At 34.8% G+C, this 26,548-nt stretch overlaps 1 protein-coding gene across 1 annotated transcript in view; it reads right to left on the reverse strand.

The window, feature by feature from the left end:
* The window catches only part of LOC123678954 (basement membrane-specific heparan sulfate proteoglycan core protein-like), a 308,827-nt gene that overhangs the window by 151,527 nt on the left and 130,752 nt on the right, over nt 1–26,548 (reverse strand). Inside the window, exons 16-24 of the mRNA XM_045616232.1 lie at nt 26,451–26,537; nt 25,882–25,913; nt 25,435–25,559; nt 25,069–25,231; nt 20,874–21,046; nt 19,607–19,732; nt 17,876–18,139; nt 16,541–16,651; nt 15,364–15,477 (exon numbers count right to left, since the gene is read on the reverse strand). Coding sequence (XP_045472188.1) covers nt 15,364–15,477; nt 16,541–16,651; nt 17,876–18,139; nt 19,607–19,732; nt 20,874–21,046; nt 25,069–25,231; nt 25,435–25,559; nt 25,882–25,913; nt 26,451–26,537 — 1,195 coding nt within the window. The remainder of the gene's footprint in view (nt 1–15,363; nt 15,478–16,540; nt 16,652–17,875; nt 18,140–19,606; nt 19,733–20,873; nt 21,047–25,068; nt 25,232–25,434; nt 25,560–25,881; nt 25,914–26,450; nt 26,538–26,548) is intronic.

Consider the following 26,548-nt stretch of genomic DNA (forward strand, 5'->3'; position numbering starts at 1 on the left):
TTCTCCATTTCCTCTAATTCACAGAATCACCACAAGATATTACTTCATTTCCACGGCAACTGGTCTACACCGTCGTCTAGATGCCGATAGAAATTTATGGTTTTGGTTTGATTGGAGATATGATACGACACACGTACGTTGACTTCTATGATGTCAATTATTGAGAGAATTTTCAGACAAAAATGAATTGCTCAATTTTTGAAACACAAACAAATCTCAGAAGCCCTGTGATACCTTTGAGAAGCTCAGAGATTGTTTCCAATAAGAGGTTTCATTTCGAATAGTCAGCTATCTGGGCAGCTGTCACTTTTCAAACTGTCATATTTCAACATTTGACAAGTAAAAACTACGCCATTACTAAAACTGGCTTCAGCTGCACATTAAAATTGTTAAAAACAAAAATGGTGAAGTAACTTCTCAGCAAGAAATAGTGAAACTGGTGGAAAAGTTTGAGCTGTTGGGACAAGTTATCGATGTGAAGAATCGAAACCGTGTGTGTCGCTCAAGAACAATTGAGAAATTGCTGTTGTAGCCCTTGGTGAAAATTTCATAATTATATACAGTCAATTTCTGTGAAAATGATTTTTTTTTTAATTTAGCTATAGATTTTCTGCCTAAAACATGCATGGATCGTAATCTCGAGCTTACAGCACCAATTCCATATAACAACTTATTTTTAAACCGAATTTCATGCGAAAATCTCTTTTAGTTTTTGGGAAACGCTCCGAACAACAGACATATTTTTTTTCATTCGATTTTTTCAATTCTATAAAAATTTTTCTTCATTACTGAGAATAATAAACCAAAATCATGGTGAGTCAGCTTTTCATTATCAATTTCTTCCAAAATGAAATCATCCATTCATCAAAACTAATCACATATTTTGAAAACCTGTCACAGTCCATCACCTCAGCATGTCTTCATAACTTCGATACCTACGTAGAATCGGAATTTCTGCCAAAGCCTGTAGCTGCTCAGTGGCTCGGTAATCATCTCAATTTAATAGCAAATCGACGTAAGAAAGCGTGTACTCAATTTCTACAGAGTGGTTTAGAATTTTAAGCGATGATACAAGGCATTATTGAAAGATGTTCTAGTAATCAGTCTCAGATTTGAACTAATTCCAATGTATGAGCTCATACAAGGCAGGATGATGGATTGGCGGGTGCTAATAATTATAAATAACAAGGATTCTGTAATCGAAGCATAAACAAAATTTACTCCCATTTCACACGTAATCAAGATACCGCCGCCTACAAGGGCATCACGTGGTGAATTAAGTTTTCGAAAATTCACTTTGTTATCGAAACACTTCGGGAATTTAGTGCATACTTCCAACTCTATATATTATGTCATAGCTACCAGTAAATTTGATTAGAACTAAGTAATATATGTTTAGTTTCATGAAATTTATTTTAGATACAGGGTGTTCCACAATTGACGCGATACTATTACTGTGAAGCGCTGAAATTTTCGATTTTTTTTCGACACAGTATCAGTAGGCTCCATTGAAACTACAGTTTCAGATTATTTGGAAATACATAGGGTAAACCACAAAAGTGTTAATAACCAAACATGGTTCTCCTGATTTTTATTAAAGTTTCTGATTGCATGAATTGAACCCAAGTTTGTTTGAAGTTTCATACGATTTTTCATGAATTGGAGGTTCTTTGGAAAAAATTAATGACTTCGAAATTAATTAATTTTTTATATGAAATTTTGGAAGTGAATACTTGGAGAACATAGGTTAGTACTGACATTTTAATAATCATTGAGACCTCTAGTTGGTGCTCCTGATGAGACGATTGTATTAATTCGTTTCGAAGTTTTTAGGTTTTTTCAAAGAACATCCAATATATGAAAGATTTTTCCCTTCATATATTCCATTCAATCTGAAAATTCGATAAAAAAACAGGGTGTTCCTAAACAAAAAACATATACCTAATAATAATAATAATCCCCTGTCCTCTCTGCCACTACATAGTTGAATATATAATAATAATAATAATATGTTCGGGAATTTAATTTTTTTTGGTACACCCTGTGCATTTCGAACAATTTGAGAATGTACCTCTAATGGAGCCTGATGATGATACTGTGCCGAAAAAAAACGAAAATTTCAGCGCAAAATCTTCTGCTGAATGCTCTTTGTTAATCTTTATGGAGAAGCTTCAGGTGGCACAAAAAACAGATTTTTTGAAACGCGTTTTCGAGATAGGTTCATGCTTGATTGGTCTGTGGTTTCGTTGGTTGGAACAGATTGAGGAAGTTTTCAGAATGAATTGAATTCCACGTCATTTGCAAATATTTGTATATTGAACGATTTTCTGCTAGTATTTGGATTCGGTAATTTGGAGCACTGATTTTGGTAAAACAATTTCCAACTATTGTTAAATTGAGTGCCTTTCAATGATTGAATAACATATCCTACTTAACATAAATGACCAAAAAAATATCAAAATATTGAAGAATTTGAAAAATGTCCTTGCTTGAGATTCTTGTTGATGTAAAGTATATTAGGCCAATTTAAAAGTCCCCGGTCTGATGCACGGATGGCGGTGCTAGTATTAAATCCATATGATTTTTAGTTAGTACCAACCTTCAAAAGATACGTGTCAAAATTTGACGGCAGTCCGACCATTAGTTCGTGAGATATTGCGTTGTGAGTGTAGCTACTTTTGTCTTTTGAAAAAATTATAAAAAAAAATTTCGTGTGCTGATAAAATATTGCTTTTGAAGGAAAAAAATAGAGTTGAAGCAAAATCTTGGCTTGATGAAGAGTTTCCGGGGTCTGCACCAGGAAAATCAACCATCATTGATTGGCATGCTAAGATTAAACGTGATGAAATGAGCACCGAAGACGGAGAACGCAGTGGACGCCCAGAAGAGGCAGTCGCCGACGAAATAATCAAAAAAGTTCGAAATAATTTGGAATGACCGTAAAGTGAAGTTGATCGAGATAGCAGACATTGTGAAGATATCACGATGAACGTGTACATCATATCATTCATGAATATTTGTAAATGAGAAAGCTGTGTGCAAAATGGGTGCCGCGCGAGCTCGCAATCGATTAAAAGTAACAACGTGTTAATGATTCTGAGCAGTGTTTAGAGCTGTTTAAGTGCAATAAACCTGGATTTTTGCGTCGATATGTGACAATGGATGGAACATGGCTCCATCATTTCACTCCGGAGTCCAATCGACAGTCAGCTGAGTGGACTGCACACGATGAACCGAATACAAAGTAAGAACAACCACAACAGTCAGCTGGCAAGGTTATGGCATCAGTATTCTGGGATGCGCAAGGTAAAATATTCATTGATTACCTCCAAAAGGGCCAGACCATCAACAGCGATCATTATATAGCGTTATTGGATCGTTTGAAGGATGAAATCGTTGAAAAACGGCCCCATTTGAAGAAAAAAAGGTGATGTTTCATCAAGACAATGCGACGGGTCACAAACCAATGAAAACAATAGCAAAATTGCATGAATTGTGCTTCGAATTGCTTATGCCTCTACCGTATTCACCAGTTCTGGCTCTCAGCGACTTTTTCCTGTTCTCTGACCTCGAAAGAATGCTCGCTGGAAAGAAATTCAGCGCCAATGAAGAAGTAATCGCCAAAACTGAGGCCTATTTTGAAGCGAAAAACAAATCGTACTACAAAAATGGTATCGAAAAATTGGAAGTTCGCTATAATCGCTGTATCGCCCTCGAAGGCAACTATGTTGGAAAATAAAATCGAATTTTGCAAAAAAAAAAATGTGATTTACTATGGTAGACCGGGGACATTCCTCGAACGCAATATGCAAGAGTATGAAATTTCCTGCGCATTTTGAAATGACATCATGTACTTGAGTTTCCCAGGCCGATTAAATGATGAACTTATTTATTCAGGGGATTGAGAGCGCCTCATGATTATTGTAATCGCGGAAAGATTTCTCTGTAATTCCAGAGAAGGTTTAATGAGGATGCGATGATCTTTGCCACAAGTGTGACAGATCAAATAATGCAGACATACCTCTGAAATTAATACCGGCTATCAGTCATGGTTTCAAAGACTAGAGGCCATGTATTACAATTACAAACAGAGTTGGCGGTAGATCGTGACTATCGTGACATTAAGTGGTCTGAAATGATGTATTGTCTCATTTGAAGGAATCGATGAACTTAAAATTACTAAATTTTAAGTCTATAATTGGAGAAATAATGATCATTTCGTACAGATGAAACGTTTCACCTATATATTGGCAGATAAACGGTTTTGTATGAACAAGATGCAAAATTCGAAGAAGGTCATACTAGAAAGCACCACACTGGAAGTGGCCACTTTTAAAAACTGTAAATTTCATAAATAAATTTCTTTTTATTTACATTATGATGTGTGATTTACTGCCATACCTTTTTTTTTCTGAAACTTTTCTTGACCAACATCTGAAGCTAATTTTCATTAATTTTCAGCATTTTCTATCCAACTTTTATCAGAAAAATCTTAAAATGGCAAAAAGTAATTTTTGGGTAAATGTCTAGTTCTTTGTTTTTTTCCACCTCGCTGACTTTGAAGGCTAATTCTAGCAAAAGTAAACTATTAAGTACCATTTTTTATTAATGATTCTTGAAGCTGACTGTTGAGCGCAGTTTTTAAGCATACTAAGAAACCGTGCCTTTTTACTTTTTCAATTTTGATTCGAAAATTTAGACCATAATCCAATTCACGTAACTTTTTCACTTGAGACCAACATTTCTATAATTTTTAATCAAAGTTACGAAGCTGGTTATTTTATGTTCATGGAGATTAAGTTACGAAAAAAATTTCACAGAAAAGTCTTGTCCCTTTTTTATGTCTTTTCATAAAAACCGTGAAAATCGCATAACATACATAGGGGTGATTCGATAAGCCCATGACACGAGTCACCTGTCAATCTCTTGGCCACCCTGTATATTAACTGACAAAGAAACATAGATAGTATAGGAAGAAGTAAAAATTTGTTAATAATGTGTTTGTCCACCGCGATTATCTTTACACTCCCTAACATGTCTCGGCATTGATGCAATAAGATGGTATTTCTTCTTGAGGAATACTATCCCAAGCTACCTGTTCTTCATGTCTCAGAGCCGCCAAGTCCGTGGGGGCTGAGGTAAATTTCCAAACCTTCTACTCATGATGCCCCAAACATGCTCTATGGGCGAAAGATCGGAGGATTTGGGTGGCCATGGCAAAATATTCAAATGGGTCGCTTCGAAAAAGTTTAAACTAACTCTGGCAACATGAGGTCGGGCATTATCTTGCTAAAATATTGGATTCTCGAGCCGGTTAAGGTGAAGGAGAAGATATGGCTCCACTATTTCTTGAAGGTAACGCAACGCTGTCATGTTACCTCGAATAAAGAATAAAGGTGACCTACTTGCATGTGCAATAGCACTCCATACCATAACTCCTACTCTCCGGTGTACATGACACTCAACATCAAAGTGAGGTTCACGTCTTTCTCCCCGACGTCGTCTAACCCTTCTAAGGCTATCATGTGCACCCAAGGATAATCGAAATTCATCAGTAAAGACGACCTGATGCCATTTCACATTCCATTGTTGACGTTCTCTGCACCACCGTATTCGTTGGCGGCGATGCTCAACCGTCAGAAGTAACACAAGATGGGGTCGATACTCGATAATGCTGCAGTCCAAAAGACCTTATCCGGCGGTAAACCGTACGGATAGTTAAAGGATGCTTTGTTCTCCTAACCACTCATCAGCCAAAGATCGAGTTGTCGCAAATCGGTCTCTAATGGCCATAAGTCTAAGACGTCGATCTAGAACTTCATTTGTGCCCCTTCGACGTTCGGTGCCTACTCTTCTTCGATTTTGGGCATTATCATACCACGCTTGGCAACATCTCATAACAGTAGTTGGATTTCTGTTGTAAGGTTTCTTGAAATGACGACCCCGCCTTCCGTAGACCAATAATTCGACCTCTCTCAAATTCACTCAACTGTCGATAAATTCCTCGTACACGTGATCTAGGCATTTAAACAACAACTAAACATCGACTTTGAATCTCCTCGAACAGCTGGTTTGTTGTAAAATTTGAACAACTTGCAAACTACTACAATATTTAAGTGACAAAAATTGTTTACATGAAAAAACCTCGTTTATTTTTTATTGAAAGCCTAATCAATGCGTGAAATGTGCAGTATCTTTTCATTAAGTTATAACCCTTTGTCTTCAAATTGGTGCAGTTCAATCATACAAATAGAGACAAAACGCCGGACGCATTCATAAAATTTCCAGACAAACATTGTCCACAAGTAAAATTATTGCACTTTATTTATACACATCATGAGATTTGACAGGACATCGTTATAATTCGTGAAATTTATTTGTTTGGCTCTATCAATAGCAGTTCAATTTGTCTCGATTTGCATGGCATATAAAACCTACATGAAGACATGTTTATTTTTATTTACTTTTAATTATTCCGGTTATGATCATTGTCCATTTAAATTGGTAGAGTCAATGTAGTTTCAACCAATAGACACGGATGGCAAAGATATCCAGTGGTATGAAATAGATTAGAATGTTGCATAGAGGGCATTCGCGTCAATTGGTTGGTTTTCAGTCGGTCTTGCAGGCATCTAACTATGATGATGTCAGCTTATTGAAATTCTAACAGTGTGGTCTGCCGTAAGATGTTAAAGTCTATTGTTTTAATTCAACGTGGAGAAGTCGTGAATGTTATTCGAGTTGAGCAGAGTAATTATTCATTCGAATTGGAAGATACGGTATTTTTTTCTGGGAAAAGTCTAGAATTCTTGTAAATACATTCTGTTGTGAACATACCGAAAATTAAACATTTAAAGAATGAGAAACTTTGCGCTCTTGTTGATATTTGTATTCATGTGATTTTTTTCACAACACATGATACCTCAATTGAACCGAAAAATGGATTAACATGAGAATATATCGGGTTTTTTTTTCGAAGTATATAACTTTAAGGTGGCATTACTGTTCAAGATGACGACCGCTTTAACAGCTGTCAAGTGATTTATTCTCAGTTTGGTTTGGCAATTCATCATGAATAGACTCACGCCTGAACAACGCTTGAAAATAGTGCAATTTTATTTCGAAAATAATGGTTCTGTGCGGAATACGTATCGCGCACTACGTCCATTTTATTTTGTTTAGCGATGAAGCGCACTTCTGGTTGAATGGCTACGTCAACAAATAAAACTGCCGCATTTGGAGTGAAGCTAATCCTCAAGTGTATGTCGAAACAGCGTTACATTCAGAAAAACTGACTGTTTGGTGCGCTTTATGGGCTGGTGGAATCATTGGTGCGTACTTCTTCAAAAACAATGATGGCCAGAACGTTACAGTCGATGGTGATCGGTATAGAGCCATGATTACTAACTTTTTCATTCCTGAATTGAACAACCATGATGTCCAGGAGCTGTGGTTCCAACAAGACGGCGCAACATGTCACACAGCTCGTGCCACAATCGATTTATTGAAAGATACGTTTGGTGACCGCCTAATTTCACGTTTTGGACCTGTGAATTGGCCTCCAAGATCTTGTGATTTAACACCGCTAGACTACTTTCTGTGGGGCTATGTAAAGTCATTGGTCTATGCGGATAAGCCACAAACCCTTGACCATTTGGAAGACAACAGTCGCCGTGTTATTGCCGATATACGGCCACAAATGTTGGAAAAAGTCATCGAAAATTGGACGTCCAGATTGGACTACATCCGAGCCAGCCGTGGCGGTCATATGCCAGAAACCATATTCAAAATGTAATGCATTACTGTTTACCCTTTAGAATGACGTGATATTCTCAACATGTTTGTAATTTTTCGAACAATATTCATTAGGAAAGAATAAAGCATAAAAGAAGTACCGGCCAAGATGATATTTAGTGTAAACCAATCGATTTTCAAGGAAACAGTCCCTTAATTTAGGATTAATATTATTATTTTTCACTGAATCGGGGTTGTTGCGGATTTTTCAGCTTCCCAGCGACCAAATGATCCTTTGTTCTTAACCCTATTCATACGAACCCAGGGAGGTCGTCGATACGTTTAACGAAACCGACGACATCCTTAGAAGCCTTGGCTATTACTTCTTGAGTATCCAGAACTGATGTTCCCATGTGAGTAGTTTTTAGGCCAGTCATCCCCGGACATTTGCTCTCTATGTGTTCGGCTGTTTCTACCTCCTTTCCTCAGATCCTCCAGATCTCATCTGCTGACTTACCCATGAGGTACGAAAGGTATTTTCACCTGTCAGCAGTCCCACCATTACCTGAAGCTCAGCCCGTGGTATCTTCAAGAGCTTTCTGATGGTATAGGTCAGTGAAAGCACTACAGATTTCTTTGCCTGAACAAAGCCCGGAATTTTCTTTTAGATGGTTTCTTTTATTATCTCACTCCCATTGTTGGACCACTGCATTATATTGGTCTTTTTCAAGATCAGAAAAGGGCTCAGGACCAACAAGTGTCAACCTTGATGCCCTTTCTGCAAGTTCATTGGCTTTTTGATTTTCTTCGATACCACAATGCCCCACTACCCATAATAGAGTTACTTTATTGCCTCTGGTCAGTTTCTTTATGGTATAACGGAATTCCCATGTCAGTAGAGACCCCTGGCTATATGATTCTAGGGACCTCAATGTGGCCTGGCTGCCCGTAGTGATCTAAATACACACATCTAAATACCCTTTGAGGTTCTTTTTGAGACACACTTAGGCGCAAGTGTAGACAGCTAGTGTCTCTGTTTGCACGATAGAGGGATCACTTCCCAGGGATCTATAGATACTTGATGCTTAATGATGATGATGATTTAGGATAATATTGATTGTAATTCCGTCTCGGCCAAAAATTTACATTGTCGTAAGGAAAAGTGTCTCTTTTCTTACCACACAAACAATGTTCTCTTTCCCAAAGACACCCAAACAAAGAAATATACTTTTGTGGAAAATTGCTCATCATCGATCAAACCCATTGAATGCGAAAATAATAATTTTCATATATGTTTCACTCATTAAAAAAAAACCATTATGAATGAATTAAAAAATTATCACGTTTCCCTCAAATACTAAAACCTCATCTGTCCAAACGAGGACATCCAGGGTCGTTGAAGCTTTTTTCGGAGATATCAAAAAAGTTTCTATTGACCGTGAATATTCTTTGTGCCGTCTATATACAACCTAACTTCTTTTATACATATAATCGTGACCTGAGTGGTGGTCCTCAGAAGCTCTCGGGATGCAAATTAGATCTGAATATTCATTCTTGCTATCAGGGCATCGTGCAAGGCTGACGCATCCTAATTCACTTTTTTCGATGCCATGCAAAGAACTATTTGGGGTACAAAGTCCTGATTACGGCTTTGTTCGTCATAAGAAATCAGAGAGGAGCTTTCGCATAAACGACACTGCTGTAAGGATGCTGCCTGATTAAGATGTGAACTGGTGTTAGCTACAGATTATCCTGTCAGTTTATGTAGCTTTGCAAACAGGACTTGAATTAACTTTATGGGTCATCCTCGGTTCTAGGGTTTGTTTCGGTGATTATTTCGCTTTGGAAAATTTATGACGGCGGTGGAATGCAGAACTGATTTGTAACTTTATTTCGTGTACTCACACTATAAGAGACGACTTTGCTTCAGAAATATTCAAATACTACTCACTTTGTGAAAAAATAATAATTGGGAGAAGTCGGGAGCTTCTGAGCGCTGGTTCATTCATTCCCCAATTGTAAAGGGTGTTTTTTTCGAGGTATATAACTTTAAGTTGGCATTACTGTTCACGATGGCGACCGATTTAACAGTTGTCAAGTGATTTATTCTCAGTTTGGTTTGGCAATTTATCATGAATAGACTCACGCTTGAAAAACGCTTACAAATAGAGCAATTTTATTTCGAAAATAATGGTTCTGTGCAGAATACGTATCGCGCACTACGTCCATTTTATCGTCGACAAAATCGTCCATCAGAGCAGTTAATTCGATTAACCATGGAACGTTTTCGCACCACGTTTACATTCATTGATAACTCGCATTCCCAGAGACGCCGTACGGTGCGTACAGAAGAAGCTATTGCTGCATCAAAAACGATGATGGCCAGAACGTTACAGTCAATGGAGATCGGTATAGATCCATGATTATTAACTTTTTATTCCTGAATTGAACAACCATGATGTCTAGGAGCTGTGGTTCCAACAAGACGGCTCAACATGTCACACAGCTCGTGCCACAATCGATTAATTGAAAGACACGTTTGGTGACCGCCTAATTTCATGTTTTGGACCTGTGAATTGGCCTCCAAGATTTTGTGATTTAACACCGCTAGACTACTTTCTGTGGAGCTATGTAAAGTCATTGGTCTATGCGGATAAGCCACAAACCCTTGACCATTTGGAAACAACATTCGCCGTGTTATTGCCGATAAATGTTGGAAAAAGTCATCAAAAATTGGACGTCCAGATTGGACTACATCCGAGCCAGCCGTGGCGGTCATATGCCAGAAATCATAGTTAAAATGTAATGCCACAAGATTATCTTGCGGATAAATAAAATTCATGTCAATCGAATAATCCATTGTTGTTTTATTGCAATTTAAAGTTTTATAGCTCTATCTATAGCACCCTTTATCTTTGGATACGACATAACTGTAGGTATATTTGTGGTCTCCAAAACATATGATTTAACATCAGTGCCTTTTTCATTCTTTTTTCGATATTCTCATTGAATTTTTGCTGATTTTTATGACGCTATCAGCACGAAATTTTGAAAGAGGTTGAAATGTTTCACACACATTCGAAATATCTACTCAGTCTGGTACCCAAGTGAGTAGTCTTCATTTTTTATTTAGACATGTTGTCCCTAGAATTAATGGTTTTTTAAATGATTTGTATTCCATGTTTCGTACGAAGTTTGGCAGTAAATATACAATTTACCCATACAGTTTCAAAGGGATAATATTACTCAACTATGCTTAGTACCAACTAATAATATCAATCAAAAATAGGCCAAATTAAATGAATCATCGAAATATTTTTTTGTTCGCGTGGTCTCCATTTCATTTTATCAGAACGAATGTTTCCAAATATTTTGATGATATATTCTATTTGGCTTATTCTTAATTGATATTATTAGTAGGTCATTTTTAGTGCGAAATTCCGCTAATTGGAGATCATTCATCCCAACACCGCTTACCGATTGTTCGTAAACCCCCCATTTTATGAAAATTTTGAACTCGAAATTTGGAAAAAAACAATAAAAATTTCATTTCTTCACAATAATCGTTATATCTCCTAAAATATTGGTCACAGCCTTATCAAATAATCAAATACAGACGTTTTTTATAGATCGAGCTGTGATCTAAAGTATATTGAGGTTTTGAGTACGTATCTTGCCTCAAGGAGAGTTGGCGCCTCGAGAATATTATCAAAATTTTTTTTTGAAAATTTCAGTTTACAACCTAAAATTTCTGGAATAATGGACAAATCCCCGAATACAAGCATTTTCGTCTACTACGTTAACGAATCGATTAATATGATGCTATAAAATTTCCATGTGGGAACTTTCAAAAAAAGGATCAGATATGGAAAATTTGAGACAAATTTTTCGATCTGAAATTTTTCGGGTGAGTGCGAAATTCGGCTATTTGGGATCATTCATCCCAACGCCGCTTACGATTGTTCGTGAACCTCTCAGTTTATGAAAATTTTGAATTCGAAATTTGGAAAAAACAGTAAAAATTCGATTTCTTCACAATAATCGATATATCTTATAAAATATTGCTCACAGCCCCATCAAATGAAAACGTTTTTTATAGATCAAGTTGTGAATCTGAAAAATATTGAGGTTTCAAGTCCGTATCTTGCCTCAACGATAGTTGGCGACCTCGAGAATATCATCAAAAATTTTTTTCAAAATTTCAGTTACAACCCATAACTTCTGAAATATTGGACTCATCGTTGAACTGCAAGCATTTTCGTCATCTACATCAACGAATCGATTTATATGAAGCTATAAAATTCGCATGTGGGAAAAATTTGAGACAAATTTTTCGATCTAAAAACTTTCGGGTGAGTGCGAAATTCCGCTAATTGGAGATCATTCATCCCAACACTGCTTACCGATTGTTCGTAAGCCTTCCAGTTTATGAGAATTTTGAACTCGAAATTTGGAAAAAAAAACAGTACAAATTTCATTTCTACACAATAATCGTTATATCTCCTAAAATATTGGTCACAGCCCCATCAAATAGAAACGTTTTTTATAGATCGAGCTGTTATCTGAAACATGTTTAGCTTTCGAATCCATATCTTTCATCAATGAGAGTTGACAACCTCGAGAATGTTATTAAATTTTTTTTTGAAAATTTCAGTTCGCAACCTACAATTTCTGAAATAATGGACTAATCCCTGAACTTCAAGCATTTTTGTCATCTACGTTTTAGAATTGATCGATATGATGCTATAAAATTCCCATGTGAGAACTTTCAAAAAAAAATTTTTTTCAAGGTTAAAGTATGAAAAATTTGAGATAAATTTTTCGATCTGAAAATTTTCGGGTGAGTGCGAAATTCCATTAATTGGGGATCATTCGCCCCAATAAGCTCGATAGTGTGAATTTGAGAACTGGGATTGTGATTGTGGACTTCCTTTCAACAACCTCATTACACAAATTCAAAAATCCTGTCTTCCTGAAACCGACCGCTAAAGGTCGCCACAAACGACCGGGTCGTCGCGAGAAAAGTAATTTTCCACCATCGGAAACTTAAAGGGGAATAAAAACGAGAAACGCCAAAATATTTGCCGGGAAATCGGATAATTTACACAGAATATCATCTGTAGTGGAGTCGGGATTGTAATGTGGATGAAGTATGATTACATTCCGAGCGGTATTACCATCTCGGCGGGGTGGCGCAAAAGGGGGTGGAGACCTTGCGACAAATCAACGTTCGCCCCGCTTTCGGAAGTTAATGTACCTCAGCTCGGCATATTACTTAGTTCCAGTCGTTAATATTTTACTAACCTTATTCACGGATACAGTCCCATATTGTGGAAATGAAAGGACGTCTTTTTTACTGCTGTTACGCCGAATCCGGTCACTCATTAATGCCGCCAACTCGGATCTCGGATGCCGTTTCATGTAAAAATTTTTTTTTCAGGGCTCGTTCAACGAACAGATCGCTACATCATTTCGTACCATAACAATGTCTGTAATTCTCGAATTTCGAACGGGAATGGTCTTCAATGATAAGGATTCGGCATACTGGTCCTCAAATCGTACTCAAACTCGATTCTGTCCGTCCGTCCGTCCATATACAAGATATCTTCCGAACGGAAGAACTCACAAACTTGATATTTGCAAAGTAGGTTTCGTAAATGTAACCAATCGAAATTTGTTTTCCTGTTAATTTCAGAATTGCAGATTCGATATATGCTCAGAGTAAAAAACATAGATAGAAGGAGCATAATGTTATTTTCAGTAAGTAAATTTTGTCCCCAACATGAACTATCAAATTTGACATGAAGCGCGCGGAAATGAAAACATATCAGTGACACGATATTTCTCTCAATTCGCGAGTTTCTCCACAAATAACGCACTTCTTATGTCCCATAGTAAATCAACGTTTTATATTAACTCAAAATATATTGGAATGAATACCTAAATATATCAGAAATTCAGAAAACCAAATTCAAGCGCGCCAAACGACGTGAAACAACCGATGACACTTGGAGAGCAAAAGTTGCCAAACCTTGGATTTCAGCAGGTAGATACAGAAATAATAAATAATCTGCTTTTTATAAATTCAACCAAACCTTGAATTTGAGCAGGTAAAAAATAATAAATATTCTGCATACTATAAATTCGACAAGTAGAAAAAATATCGGATTCCAAATAATCAAATTTGTATATTCAATTGACAATCACTCAATAAATATATTTCATTCAATATAATATACATTCATAATGATATAGTAAAATTGTTTATTTGAAAATATATCACACCGACAACGTAATCCAACCATTTTGGGGACATGATGACAGTTTGCTTTATAACTTTTTTTCGTAAATATTTCCGAGATACGGGGTGTTTTTCTTGAAAACTGAATATTTACTTATAGCTCTTAATCATGTGAAAGAAAAAACATAGTACGTCACTGACGGCGTAATCATTTTTGAATTGCTCCTTCAATTTGTGACAAAAAACTCTTATGACTTTCTTCGGATCCGATTTTATGCAAAAAAAATGAAAAAATACAATTTTAATATATTACCTGAAACTAACTGGATAATAGATATTTTATTGAAGATATGAAAAAATAAGCATTGAGATGTTTTACCTTTTGCATAAAAACGACACATCAGAAAAAAGCATCAGAGATTTTTTGTTACAAATTTACAGAGGAATTCAAAGATGGTTGTTAGCTTGAAATATCTCAGAGGCAACCCTTTTTTTTTAAAAAAAAAAAGATATCATTCATTCGTATGTACGCCAATAATGAAAAAATGGGCAATAACTACATCCGGAAATTTCATTTGAATATCTCGACCGATTTCAGAGCAAGGAATTACCAGTCAGTTTTTAAGAAAAACTATCTCGGAATAGAAAATGTGTCCGGAAAAAAGTTATATAGCAAGCTGTCATTTTTTCATGCAGAATCACCTCCTGAAGTTTGTCGCACTAATTCACTAACACCCTGCATAAAAAAATGGTCATTCAAGCTACGTGCAAAATTTGTATTTTTTAGCATCTTCAGATCCAAACAATATCCAAACAAATTTGGAGACCAAATATCTTTAAATACAGTTGTAGCCTCCAAGGGCACAAATGGCGTTCTACTGACGAGCACTTAAAAGCTCCTGAATTCATGTTAGTGCTCCTCATCAGTTTCATATAGATATATTTAACTTTTTATCATTATTATTTCCTCATCATCAAATTGTTCAAAATAATATTATATCACATTAACTTGGAGAATGTAGCGGCCGATTCGAAAACTACTGCATCTGAAGAAATCTGAAAGCCTCCTAAACCAATGAGCTTCTATAAAATAGAACCCGCGACATAAGCGTTCTACATTCTGAAAAATCCTCCACTGTTAGCGTTTCCCCCTTTCAATAGGTGGCGCCACGAAAGACTCTTCAGCACGAATCAGTAGCCAAGATAATTCAAAAGAAAACATATTCATAACTATCTAGGTTCTAGACTTTGATGTTTGATATTGTAATAGCGATGTATAACATGCGAATAATGCATGTTGAAGTCATATTTTGCATTTTTCAAAGCTTGAACAGAGCTTATAAACTTACTGAATCCTGTTTTATCCAAAATTGAAATCAGAAACTTACCTTCTTTGCAGTTCGCCTCATCAGTACCGTCTATGCAGTCTTGGGTTCCATCACATTTCTTGCTAGATGTTATGCATTTGGAAGAATCGCAATGGAAAGCATCTCCAACACAAGCTGAAATGATATAGCACATTAATATTTCTTCCAGATATTCCCCATCACATTTTTTTATTATATCACAATTTCAAATACACAATTTTTAGGGGAATGGTATTCTCACCTGAAACGAATAGTTTTTTCTTATTTTATTCATTTCTTATTCATCTATGACCGAAGAATTTCAGAAAATCAAAAAACTTTATTTTTAGGTTGATTTTTTAGGATTCATTCGAAAAATTTGCACACAATTGCTCATCTTAAATAATATCGAAGAAGAATTCGTAATTGTTCATTCATTGAGCCAATTAAAAGGATTATCAATATTAATTTTGTTTTTGAATCAACAAAACTATAGCTTATAATATAGTATTTTGAGTATCACCTGTGATAAAAATTTTTACAGTGTTCTAATTTATCGGTTCAACTCAAGAATGAACGAAACTTCGAAAATTTGTTAAATTTGATATGAACAATTATAATTATTTTTTTACAAATGAAGTAAGTTTATGTATTTACCAAGAAAAAATAACTTTTTCTGCATTACAGTTGAAGAAATAGCTAATGTATTGAATGAATTGATCAACATATATTTTGACGCACTTATACCTACGTTTTGGAAATGTATTTTTAATGATTTCGCTATTCAGAACTACAAATAAGTCAAAAAACTTACCAAATATATAAAATTCAATTTGTACACGATCTTCAACGATCAAGCAGTAGAGAATTAATCAAATTTAGTTGGATACAGAAGAAAGGTAGGTATACTCTGACTTTGTTCATAGAACTCTAAGACTCTATTGGGAAAAATTGTGAAAATTCAAAACTACGTCAGTGTTTGTGCTGATTAATTTCATTTCTCAGCTATTTTCTTGAACTACTGTTTCAAGAAGTTTTTTTTTCATCTGGTTGATACATCTTTGTCATTGAAGAAAAGGTTCTTCGTGATATACACTCAGGTGCATAAAAAAAGGCAACAAGTTGATATTTGGTGAAATTTGAATTCCTATATAGTTTTTATTTTTTATTTTTAGGTCAATTTTCAATTTTCTTTCAGTAAACTGTAGATGAAACTCACTTGTACACTCTTGTTCGTCAGTCAAATCGTGGCAGTCTGGTGTTCCATCACAACGTTGTTTAGCCTGAATACATCTGGTGAGATCACAGCTGAATTCTCCGCTTGTACAATCTGCAACAAACATTTCAAAATTTCTTCAAGATTTCATATGGACTATTATAAATGTTTTTAACTGAAGCCAAAGCTATGCGAAATCTGCCCAGTCCTGAAGATGGAATATAACTATAATAAAAATATGTATGCATATCTATATCCAAACCAAGAAATTAGAACATCATCATCTTTCGTCTCTCATAATTTTTTTTCAGAAAGAGTAAAGAACTAGAAAAGATGAAAATCCTAGTACCTACAAAAAAAGGTGAAAGGACCAGACACCTGAATCTATGAAAAAAGGGTTATCAGTGGATTTCAAATGTTCAAAGTATTGTTTGTAGACCTTTACGCTCTTAATAAGAAACTATGATCAGAAGACTCTGGTAAACGCTGGTTCCCAAGTTATAGGGTGTTCAAAAGACATATATGGTGATAAAAGCTACAAATATAATATTATGATAATATATTCGATTAGTTTTTTCGCTACTTTGCAGCTAATATTTTTTCCAATATTCCAATTGAAATAGCGAAATAATAAAAATATTACATTTTATGAGAAAAACTTTCAAGCAAATTCGTTTTCCGCCTAGCGATGTAACCTAGTGAGTAAAGACGATAAATATCCCTGAAAAATTAAAAAAAACCTTAGCTGCAAAGTAGCGAAAAAATTATTCAATTATATTCCTTGTTTCGAAAGGTATGATAATATTACAATTTTAGCTTTTATTACTATGTCTACTGTGAACACTCTATAACTTGAGAATCAGAGTCTTCTGATAAGCTTTTTTTATTAAGGGCATAAAGTTCTACAAAAACAATACTAACACTTGAAATTTACCGGTAACCATTTTTCTCATCTTCCTTATTGAGGTAAAACTGTAATCTGTTGTAACAGATCACATAATTGGATTAATTCAGTTTGCAAAATTAGAATATAGTTAAGCGAAAAGCCAAACTTTCGAATATTCAAATATTCTAATAATTCGCATATTAAAAGGAGTTAGGAGATTAGTGAAAAGGTTTAAAGGCTTAAAACGGGACTCGCATCATTGAATCATCAAAAAATATGTAAAGTTAAAGCGATTCTGACATTATTCGAATATTTCTAAACGAACAACACATTGGGAAAAGCTGTATAATATAAATATGTTAGAAAAAATCGTTCCACAACCAAAGCTTTCATGTCCAAGTCATGGGTTAAATAGCCCACCACCATCAAAAAAGTTAGTTCTGAGCAAGTACCAGGTTGGCAGTTCTCTTCATCCCCTCCATCATTACAATCCCTGACGCCATCGCACACTTGATCAGAACAAATGATTCGTGAACCATCAGAACAAGGTTGTGCATCATCTGCTCTACAATTTTCTTCTCCACTACCCTCGATGTTCTCAGTTGTGGTCGTTGTAGTTCCTGCAGTTGTGGTTGGAGGTAGTTCTGTGGTGGTTGTAGTGGTGGTGGGGGTTGTCGTAATGGTAGTGGTGGTGGTAATAGTAGTGGTTGGGATTTCTGAACACAGGAGTACGTAGGGGGTACAAATTGACATATGTTACTAACTCAGAATATTACTCAACATAAAATATTAAACAAAAAGTAATAAATTAAAACAAAAAAACTGTTCAATTACACGAAATAAAGCTTTGTATGTAAATATTGGTTATAATAACACTGATGCAATACATTTTTCTCTATCAGCTCTACTTTTTCAGATACATCAACTTATCTACCAAAGTGGGTTTCATTCAGTATATTCATTTATGAGAGTTCTAAAATTATTATGTATTCATTAATGTAGTTACAATGGATTTATTATCAGTCTGTTATTGATCAAATTCCAGGTAAATCTATAAATAGTGGAACCATTGCCTATCAGGTACCTGAACTGGCTCTTTTAATACCCTAACTCGGGTAAGTAAGAGAAAAAATCATACTTCCTCCGTTACATATAAAGTTGGGCTTAATGAAGCAATTTGTAAAGGCTCTTGATAGGATGGGTCATGTTTTGCATATATAAGGGTAAGAATGCATCAGTAGAGATAGAGAAACAAAAAAAAAGACAATTAATTGAGGATCCTGGCTTTATAAATTCAATGAATCAAGTTGAACGAGAAGCTTGGACATCGTTTGTTGCAGTTGTAGAAAATTTTCTAGGCAAACATAAACCTCAAAACTGTGTTGAAATGGTTAACAAGATACTTAATAGTTTCAAATCCTTATGGTGAAATATGAGTATCAAAATACATTATTTACACAGCTGTCAGCCACTTAGACCGTTTTCCAGAAAATTTAGGTGATATGAGTGAGGAAGAAGGCGAAAGATTTCACCAATAGTTATGGAAGACCGCTTCCAAGGAAGATGGGACATGCACATGATGGCAGATTACTGCTGGAGTTTAAAAAGGGAATGTTTGAAAAAACATTAAAGAATGTCGCGGAAAAGAACGAAGAAGTACGACATAATATTGTACTTTTTTATTACTATAACTAAAATAGAAATTTCGTATCTACTTTTGTTTACACTTACGGATTAGAGTCATAATAATGTAACTTATATTTCTCTGAACTTTTATATCTTAAAAATTTGAGCTCCTAGGTAAAAACGAATACGTTATTCGAGATCATGACATCAAATTGATCTAGAATCAGCTCAAAAAACCTCGACACCAAAACAAATGTTCCCATGTGTAATATAATGTAACAGAGATAGAAGAAATTCAGAATTCTAGTTATGATTAGGTCTTGAATTCATTGAAGAGTATAAAAAATCTGTGAACCTAGTGTCATAAATACATGTAATTATAAAATATCATGGAGCTCTTCAAAATTTAATGGAGATCATAGTTTTATTTTAAATTTTAATATACCAATAGAAAATCGGGGCAAGATTTTAACACGTTGGAATTTAGGCACTACTATTCCAGACGATATCGAAAAATATATTCAGAACGAAAATAATAAAAAACAATCGAAACATACCAGGTTTCTCACAATCTTCTTCATCTGAACGATCAGAACAATCGTTTACACCGTCACATCTAGAAGTAACATTAAAGCATCCTCCATTGAGACAAGGTATTTCATATTCTTGACAGGTACGATGTACTAAACGAAAAAAAAAATTGAAAAAATAAGTAAAAATTAAAACTAACCAATGATGAAATTAATAAAATAATTGAGAAAGAAAGTATAATTTCCATTGTCCCCCAATTTGCATTCTTGAAGAAGCAGTAATACTTTACGTGTCATTTATAAAATAGGTATAGAATTACCATTGATTCTAGTAAAATCAAGTAGATTCCAGTACAATCAAGTTTAATTAGATCTTCAACAAAAATTGTTCATCCTTAATAGACACCCGAATTTAAGGTTTTTTGTGTTAACAGTGGATATAATATCATACTGAAGTTGTAGTAAACACCCGCTTATCCATATAATCTTCATAAGCGCTAAACAAATCGTTTAGACATTGATCTTCAGAAACTAAAATCCTAACACTTATTTATCGAAATCTCTAACAAGTGATCCCAGACTACACACACTACTTAACCCATTTCAACCCAACCTTACCTTCATCTTTTACTGATTTGTTATTGTTTCATTTCATTGTAATCAACAGGTCTAGATCTAATTACAGATTACATTGTAAGTAAAAAAAAAATAAAATATATTAAACATTCAACGAATTCGAAATTTCTTATACAGAAAATAAGTATGAAATAAAGCTCCCATCTTCAAAGATTATAACGAAAAGAGTCGTTTTATGTATTTTCACCCCATAATTCCCGGCTTAACAAATAAAAATTATCTTTTTTCTAAAAAAATTGAATATTATCATCAACGAAGTCATCTTCATGTACTCGAATGCTTCTTCAACTCTTCAATACCTTTTCTTCAGAAAAATTCGTATTTGCGTTCAAATGGCTTCAACAACCAACGGCAGGATATTTTTTCATATAATCCAAACACTGTTACTGAAATTATGCTTTTAGTTTCTTCTATATGTCACAAGGATGTGTTTGATTCTATTCTCATTTTTGTCTTCCAGTAAATATGTGCAATGAGTAAGTTATCATTGTGATTTCAAAGATATTCGAATTATTTACGTTTCGAAAAATATATGAAAATCTTTGTTCAAGGTGGAAATAAAAAAATTTTCGACGTTTGCGAAAATCTACTTCAATCTCGAATTGATATAGATTTTGCTTGATGAATATTTTGTGATTGAGAGAATCTGAATATCTACCGTCGAATTTGAAGAAATTGAATTCATCTGGAAGAGCTTCATAACGTCCAATCCTACGGTTTTTGCGAATGTGATCCAGCAAAGTGTTCTTCAATTGATCATCATTAGTTGGTGGGGTGCTGATGCCCAAATCGAGTATCACACGTGATGTGAATGGATCTGAAGGACGCTTTCTGCAAAAAAGAAATGCATTAAAATTTAAGATCAATATTGAATGGATCATTTCACTATAGACTAAGTCTAGACTAGACTGAGTCAAGTGTATGGTGAAATAAATAATTCATAAATCTACCTATGTTGTTAGTTTATGTTCTGATTTGATTAGAAATAATCTAATCTAAATAGGTATATTAGAGTTTTAATTTATGGTTCATGATTATTCAACGTCAAATATTCGATATTTTGGCTTCTTCATTGCTATTCTTCAAAATAATTTATGTGATTTTGAGAAGTAAAAGTTGTAGCAATAATTCATGAAAAATGGCCAACATCATAGGTATAGTTTAACCGAATATTTCCACAAATATTAGGTGTAGTAAAAAGAAATCCATTACTTTTCTAATAGATGGCTTTAGATTCCTATCTGTATCTGGTATTGAATGATTCCGATCGGGTTCCACTAGATGAGATATAGTACTACAAAAACATTTATGACAGTTTTGTGATTAGTGGACTCAGTTAAATTTGAGCACACGTCAAAGAAGGACACTAGCAAATTGAAAATACGCTATATTTAACAGCTTTTCTTCGATAAAGGCGAAAATACCAGCCAAGCGGCTGAAAAAGTGTATAGTGTTTATGGTCCTGATACTGTGACAGCCAATCACGCGCAATTTCGGTTTCGTCTATTCCGTTTCGGTAATTCCTATGCATCATGCACTGGAAGGCCTGTTGTCGAAAATGTCGATAAAATCAAGAACATTGACGAGTCCGAGCGTCATCTAAGCACTGTTTCGATTGCCCAAGAGCTAAAGATTGCATCGTTTGGAATCATTTGCATAAGGCTGGTCTCAAGAAGAAGCTTGGCGGGGTAACCTAAAAAACAACCTCATGGACCGAATTTCCATCTGCGAATCGCAACAACAAAATCGACCCATTTTTGAAGCGGTAAGTGGCTGGTGATGATCACCTACGACAACGTCAAGCGAAAACGGTCGTGCTCGAAACTCGGTGAACCGGAGGAAACAGTGACCAAGCTAGGATTGACGGCCAGGTAGGTTGTGCTGTGTGTTTGGTGGGATGAGCAGGAAATTATCTACTATAAGATGATTTCCTAGGGCACAACTGTTAACTCGGAACTGTACTGTCAACAATTGGGCCGTCTGAAGAAAACAATCACCCAGAAACGGCCAGATTTGTCCAATGGGAGGAAATTGTGTTCCATCAAGATAAAACCAGGCTACACACATGGATAGTGACTCACTAGAAGCTTCGGGAATTTTGTTGGCAGGTTTTTATGCATTCACCTCATAGTCCGGACCTGGCACTAACTGATTACCATCTGCTCCTGTCCATGGCGAACAATTCTGCTGGTGAAGAATTCGCTTCAACTGTGGCTTGTGAACATCGACTCTCTCAATAGGGACTTTGCCAATAGGAACGAGGGTTTCTATGAGAGAGCCCTAATGATATTACTTCCGCAATGGAAACTAGTTATCGAACCAAACAGTGCATAGATAGTTAACCTAAATCGGATCATTCCAATTATGGTAATTAAAGCCTTGTTTTTCATGCAGAAATAATGGATTTCTTTTCACTACACCTTATAAGAGTCTCCACTGAAAGTTCTGAGACCAGATAATTTTATTTGGGTTTGGAAACATAGTAATCGCAAACAGTGTCTATGTTCTATTCACATTTTTCCTTAAAATTGCAAAAACAACCCATCGAAAAAATTTGTCCACTCTCAATATAGTACAATCTCCCTATTAAACCTAATGATAAATATTTCGTCAGTCAATTACAATATTATCGGCTTTAAAATGATGGAAACTTCAACGATGGATGAGGCGACGAACCAAACCCGTGTGGACAGGCGTAACAAAAATCGAACTGTCTACTTTTTCCATAATTGGCCTGTCAATTAATTAAGCCTGATGGGAATTCACAATGAAAATCATTCATAAATTTTAGAGGTTCCTTTCACCTTTCAGTCCTTCCCTATCGAAATAAAATATGAACGCGGGTTCCAAGCAGTACCCAAATTGGTCATTGTTACGCCTGTTCGATGAATCAGACGGTTTGCGAGTTATGTAGGTATTAGTGTCATCGAAAAGCATTAAGTTGAATTAAGAGGTGAGGTTTCTGACCAAACGGGTTTTCTTTGTTCGACCAAAGAATAAGAGAATCGGGAGATAATTTTCATTCATATGATTTTATATAGGTATTTTAATATATCTTTAATATAATAACTGACAAAGAAAGTTCAACACCCAGAAGGTGTTTAAATTTAATTTTTTTTTTTTAAACATAGATAGTATAGCAAGGAGTAAATGATTGAAATTTGGAGAAAAAAAAGGTTTTACAATTTTTTTTTAATATATTTGTTAATAATGTGTTTATCTACCGCGATTATCTATACATTCTCCAACAAGTCTTGCAATAAGATGGTCTTTTTCTTCTTGAGGGGTAATCTCCAAAGCTACCTGTACTTGTCTCAGAGCCGCCAATGTTCTTGGAGGTTGGGCTAAATTTCCAAGCGTTCTACTCATGATGACCCAAACATGCTCTTTGGGTGAAATATCGCTTGACAACATCTCATACCAGATAGTTAATTAATATCGTATTATATTACACACCTGAAAATCGTACTTTCTTTTTTCATTATTCATTACCAACTGCAGGTGTTAGCCAATTATATATTATTAAAAAAAATAATACATGATATACGGGCGAGAATCAAGACGAAATGAGAAGAGGAAAAATAGATGAAATGCAGTGGAAATCAATGAACACATTATGCTAATAATAGGTTATAAAGAGATCATAATGCATTCACGGTATTGACAGTTTAATTTTTATATACTTCTCAAGAAACTGATTAAGAAATGAATAAATGAATTTAATTGGAAATCAATATATTTCCCTAAGGCATTATCAAGTATTTATGCATTCAACACAACAGCTTACTATTCAATACGATGGCGACACATCAATGAACCTAACCCACAATATAGGTAAATATAAGGTACAATCTATGAATTTATCACAATGCACTCCAAATTGGTGATTTGAGATGATGCTTTCCTATTTACATCTTATATCTGTCTCTGCCTTGAGGTCAACTGATGATTATTACAAAAATTGTTGAAAAAAAATCACTTCACACTCACAATTTGTTTTTGGTTATTATCTCAATTCTCCTTCGTAAATATGGAATAGGAAAACGCTACCTTTATGAATTGATTTCTAAAGAAACAATTGGGAAAGCACCTACGTGAAGTCAGGTGCTTTTGAGAGCTCAAAAACTCCTAACTTCATGATAGTGGTTTCCACTTTTGTATTCGAGATTCTGGTTGACTTTTTATGGTTCTGATGATGCTATCAACACGAAATTTCATATAGAGATTGATATGGTTATTCTTCATTTACAAGCAAAATTTCAACTCGAGCCGAGCAGATCTGCAGCAATCACAGAAATATTTGATATTTCTTGTCCAATGTTTTTCCGCTTTTTTCAATGGTTTTGATGATATGATCCTTTTCAAATTTGGCATAGAGCTTAAACATGTTATTGCATTCAACATCCAATCACAATTCAAACTCTAAATCTGAGAATTTCATGAATTCTTTAGTATATCATAACAGGTCAAATATCTACAAGAAAAAAATCTACTAGTTCTTACTAGTATAAAACCGATCAAATATCGGTCCATTTAAATTCATAAATCGAGCAGTGAAGTCTAAATTATTTCCTGAATAGCTTAAATGAGAACCAACAAAAATATTTATTGACAATTAAAATTTCACATCGAATTAATGCTTGGGTTATGTTCACTCTATTCGCTTAGTAACGTAACACAGCAATGCCAAAATAAATGCCCCATAATCTCATTTTCCACAAGTATTTCAATTTTTTTTTTACTTTCATCGTTAGTTTGAAATACTTGAGGATATAGGTATATCTTGCTAGCTTGAAAATTTGGTTCAAGTTTACATAGACTAAAATTCTGTGACCTAAAAAGAAGATACTCACTGTATACTGATGACAGAGAGTGAACTTATATGAGGAGTTACTGCATAAATATCTTCGATTGCCGATTTGATATGATCTGCAAATTCTGAGTATTCGTAGCTATTGCGATCGTTGAATTTTTCATTGAATGGTTCCCTTACTACCAGTGTGATACGATAATAACCTGAAAAGGAAACACAAAATTAATAACGAATGAATAAAAAAATAATTCACCCTGTGCAACACCAAAAAGATGTTGGCAATTTTGACCAAATTGGTTTTTCACTCAGAAAGAATTGCTAATTGTCTTAACCACAACCAAAAAATAAAAAATTATCATGCGAGTATTGGGAAAAAGAACTTAAACGATTTTATTTTGTATCTCACCTTTAACATCAACAGGTTTAACAACAGATGGTTGGGTCTGTTCAGGAATGGTTGGTTCTCCATCTCCAGAAGATCTTTCTCCAGAACCTTCTAGATCATCTTCATCATCAGTGTCCTCTGGGAAGCTAAAGAATGGCATATAATATGTCACGTAAATAAAAATTATCGTGGATTTTAGAATAGAAAAAAACGAGTCTATTTTGAGCCATCAAATGGATTAGGTATACAGTGACTTCATAAAAAAAAACAGGTTAAACAAAGAATAAACCATAAAAATCGGTCATATCCACTATGTTAATAGTAATTGAAAAAATTAAAATGACTCAGAGAGAATTCAATTGACTTTGCTTCACTTTTAACAATGAAAAATACTACAAATGAATGAAAATAGTTTGTCTCTCATTTGAACACATCCACAACCTGAATGGGTTTCAAATGTGAACCCACCTTGGGAAAGGCCTTCTTGTTGTCGTGGTGTCCTGAAAATTTCCACAAATAAATTAATGTTATTGATACATCTGCAATTTACATATTAATTGTTAGAAGAGAATCACTATGATACTATGGATGTAGTAAATTGAAATAAAAAATTAGCCAGTTTTGAAATCGGTTGATTTATTACATTTGAAAGTAGTTGATCTTTAAATTCTGAAAATGGGTCTTGAAGGAAGGGTAAGAAATATTTAGTTGGAACGCATGGGAAGATTTTATATGTTTTCAAATTTTTCATCATTGAAACAATAGACAAAATAAGTTTGCTTACAGGACATAACATAGATCGTGTTTGAAACAGAGATTTTTTCCAAAAATCTTCGAGAAGACTTTGCACAGGTAGATACACTTTGTTACAAAAAAAGCTGTGTATAGATTAGATCATTATAATTTGGTTAGTTCATTGTATGAAAAAGTTGTATTGGAACGTCAAGCTTAACAAAATGTCTGTGAGTGATAATCACAAGAGGTGTAGTTTTGTTATTGACAATATCTCAGATGTTTTTCTCTCACACTCAACTTACGTCCAAAGAATCTGTGTTGGACGAATGAACATCGTAAGGAGCTGAAGTTCTAGGAGGGTTTATTATAGAAGGAGTAGGAATGGTATCCTAAAATTCAA

This window comes from Harmonia axyridis, chromosome 4 (assembly GCF_914767665.1).
Source record: "Harmonia axyridis chromosome 4, icHarAxyr1.1, whole genome shotgun sequence".
Classification (NCBI taxonomy): domain Eukaryota; kingdom Metazoa; phylum Arthropoda; class Insecta; order Coleoptera; family Coccinellidae; genus Harmonia; species Harmonia axyridis.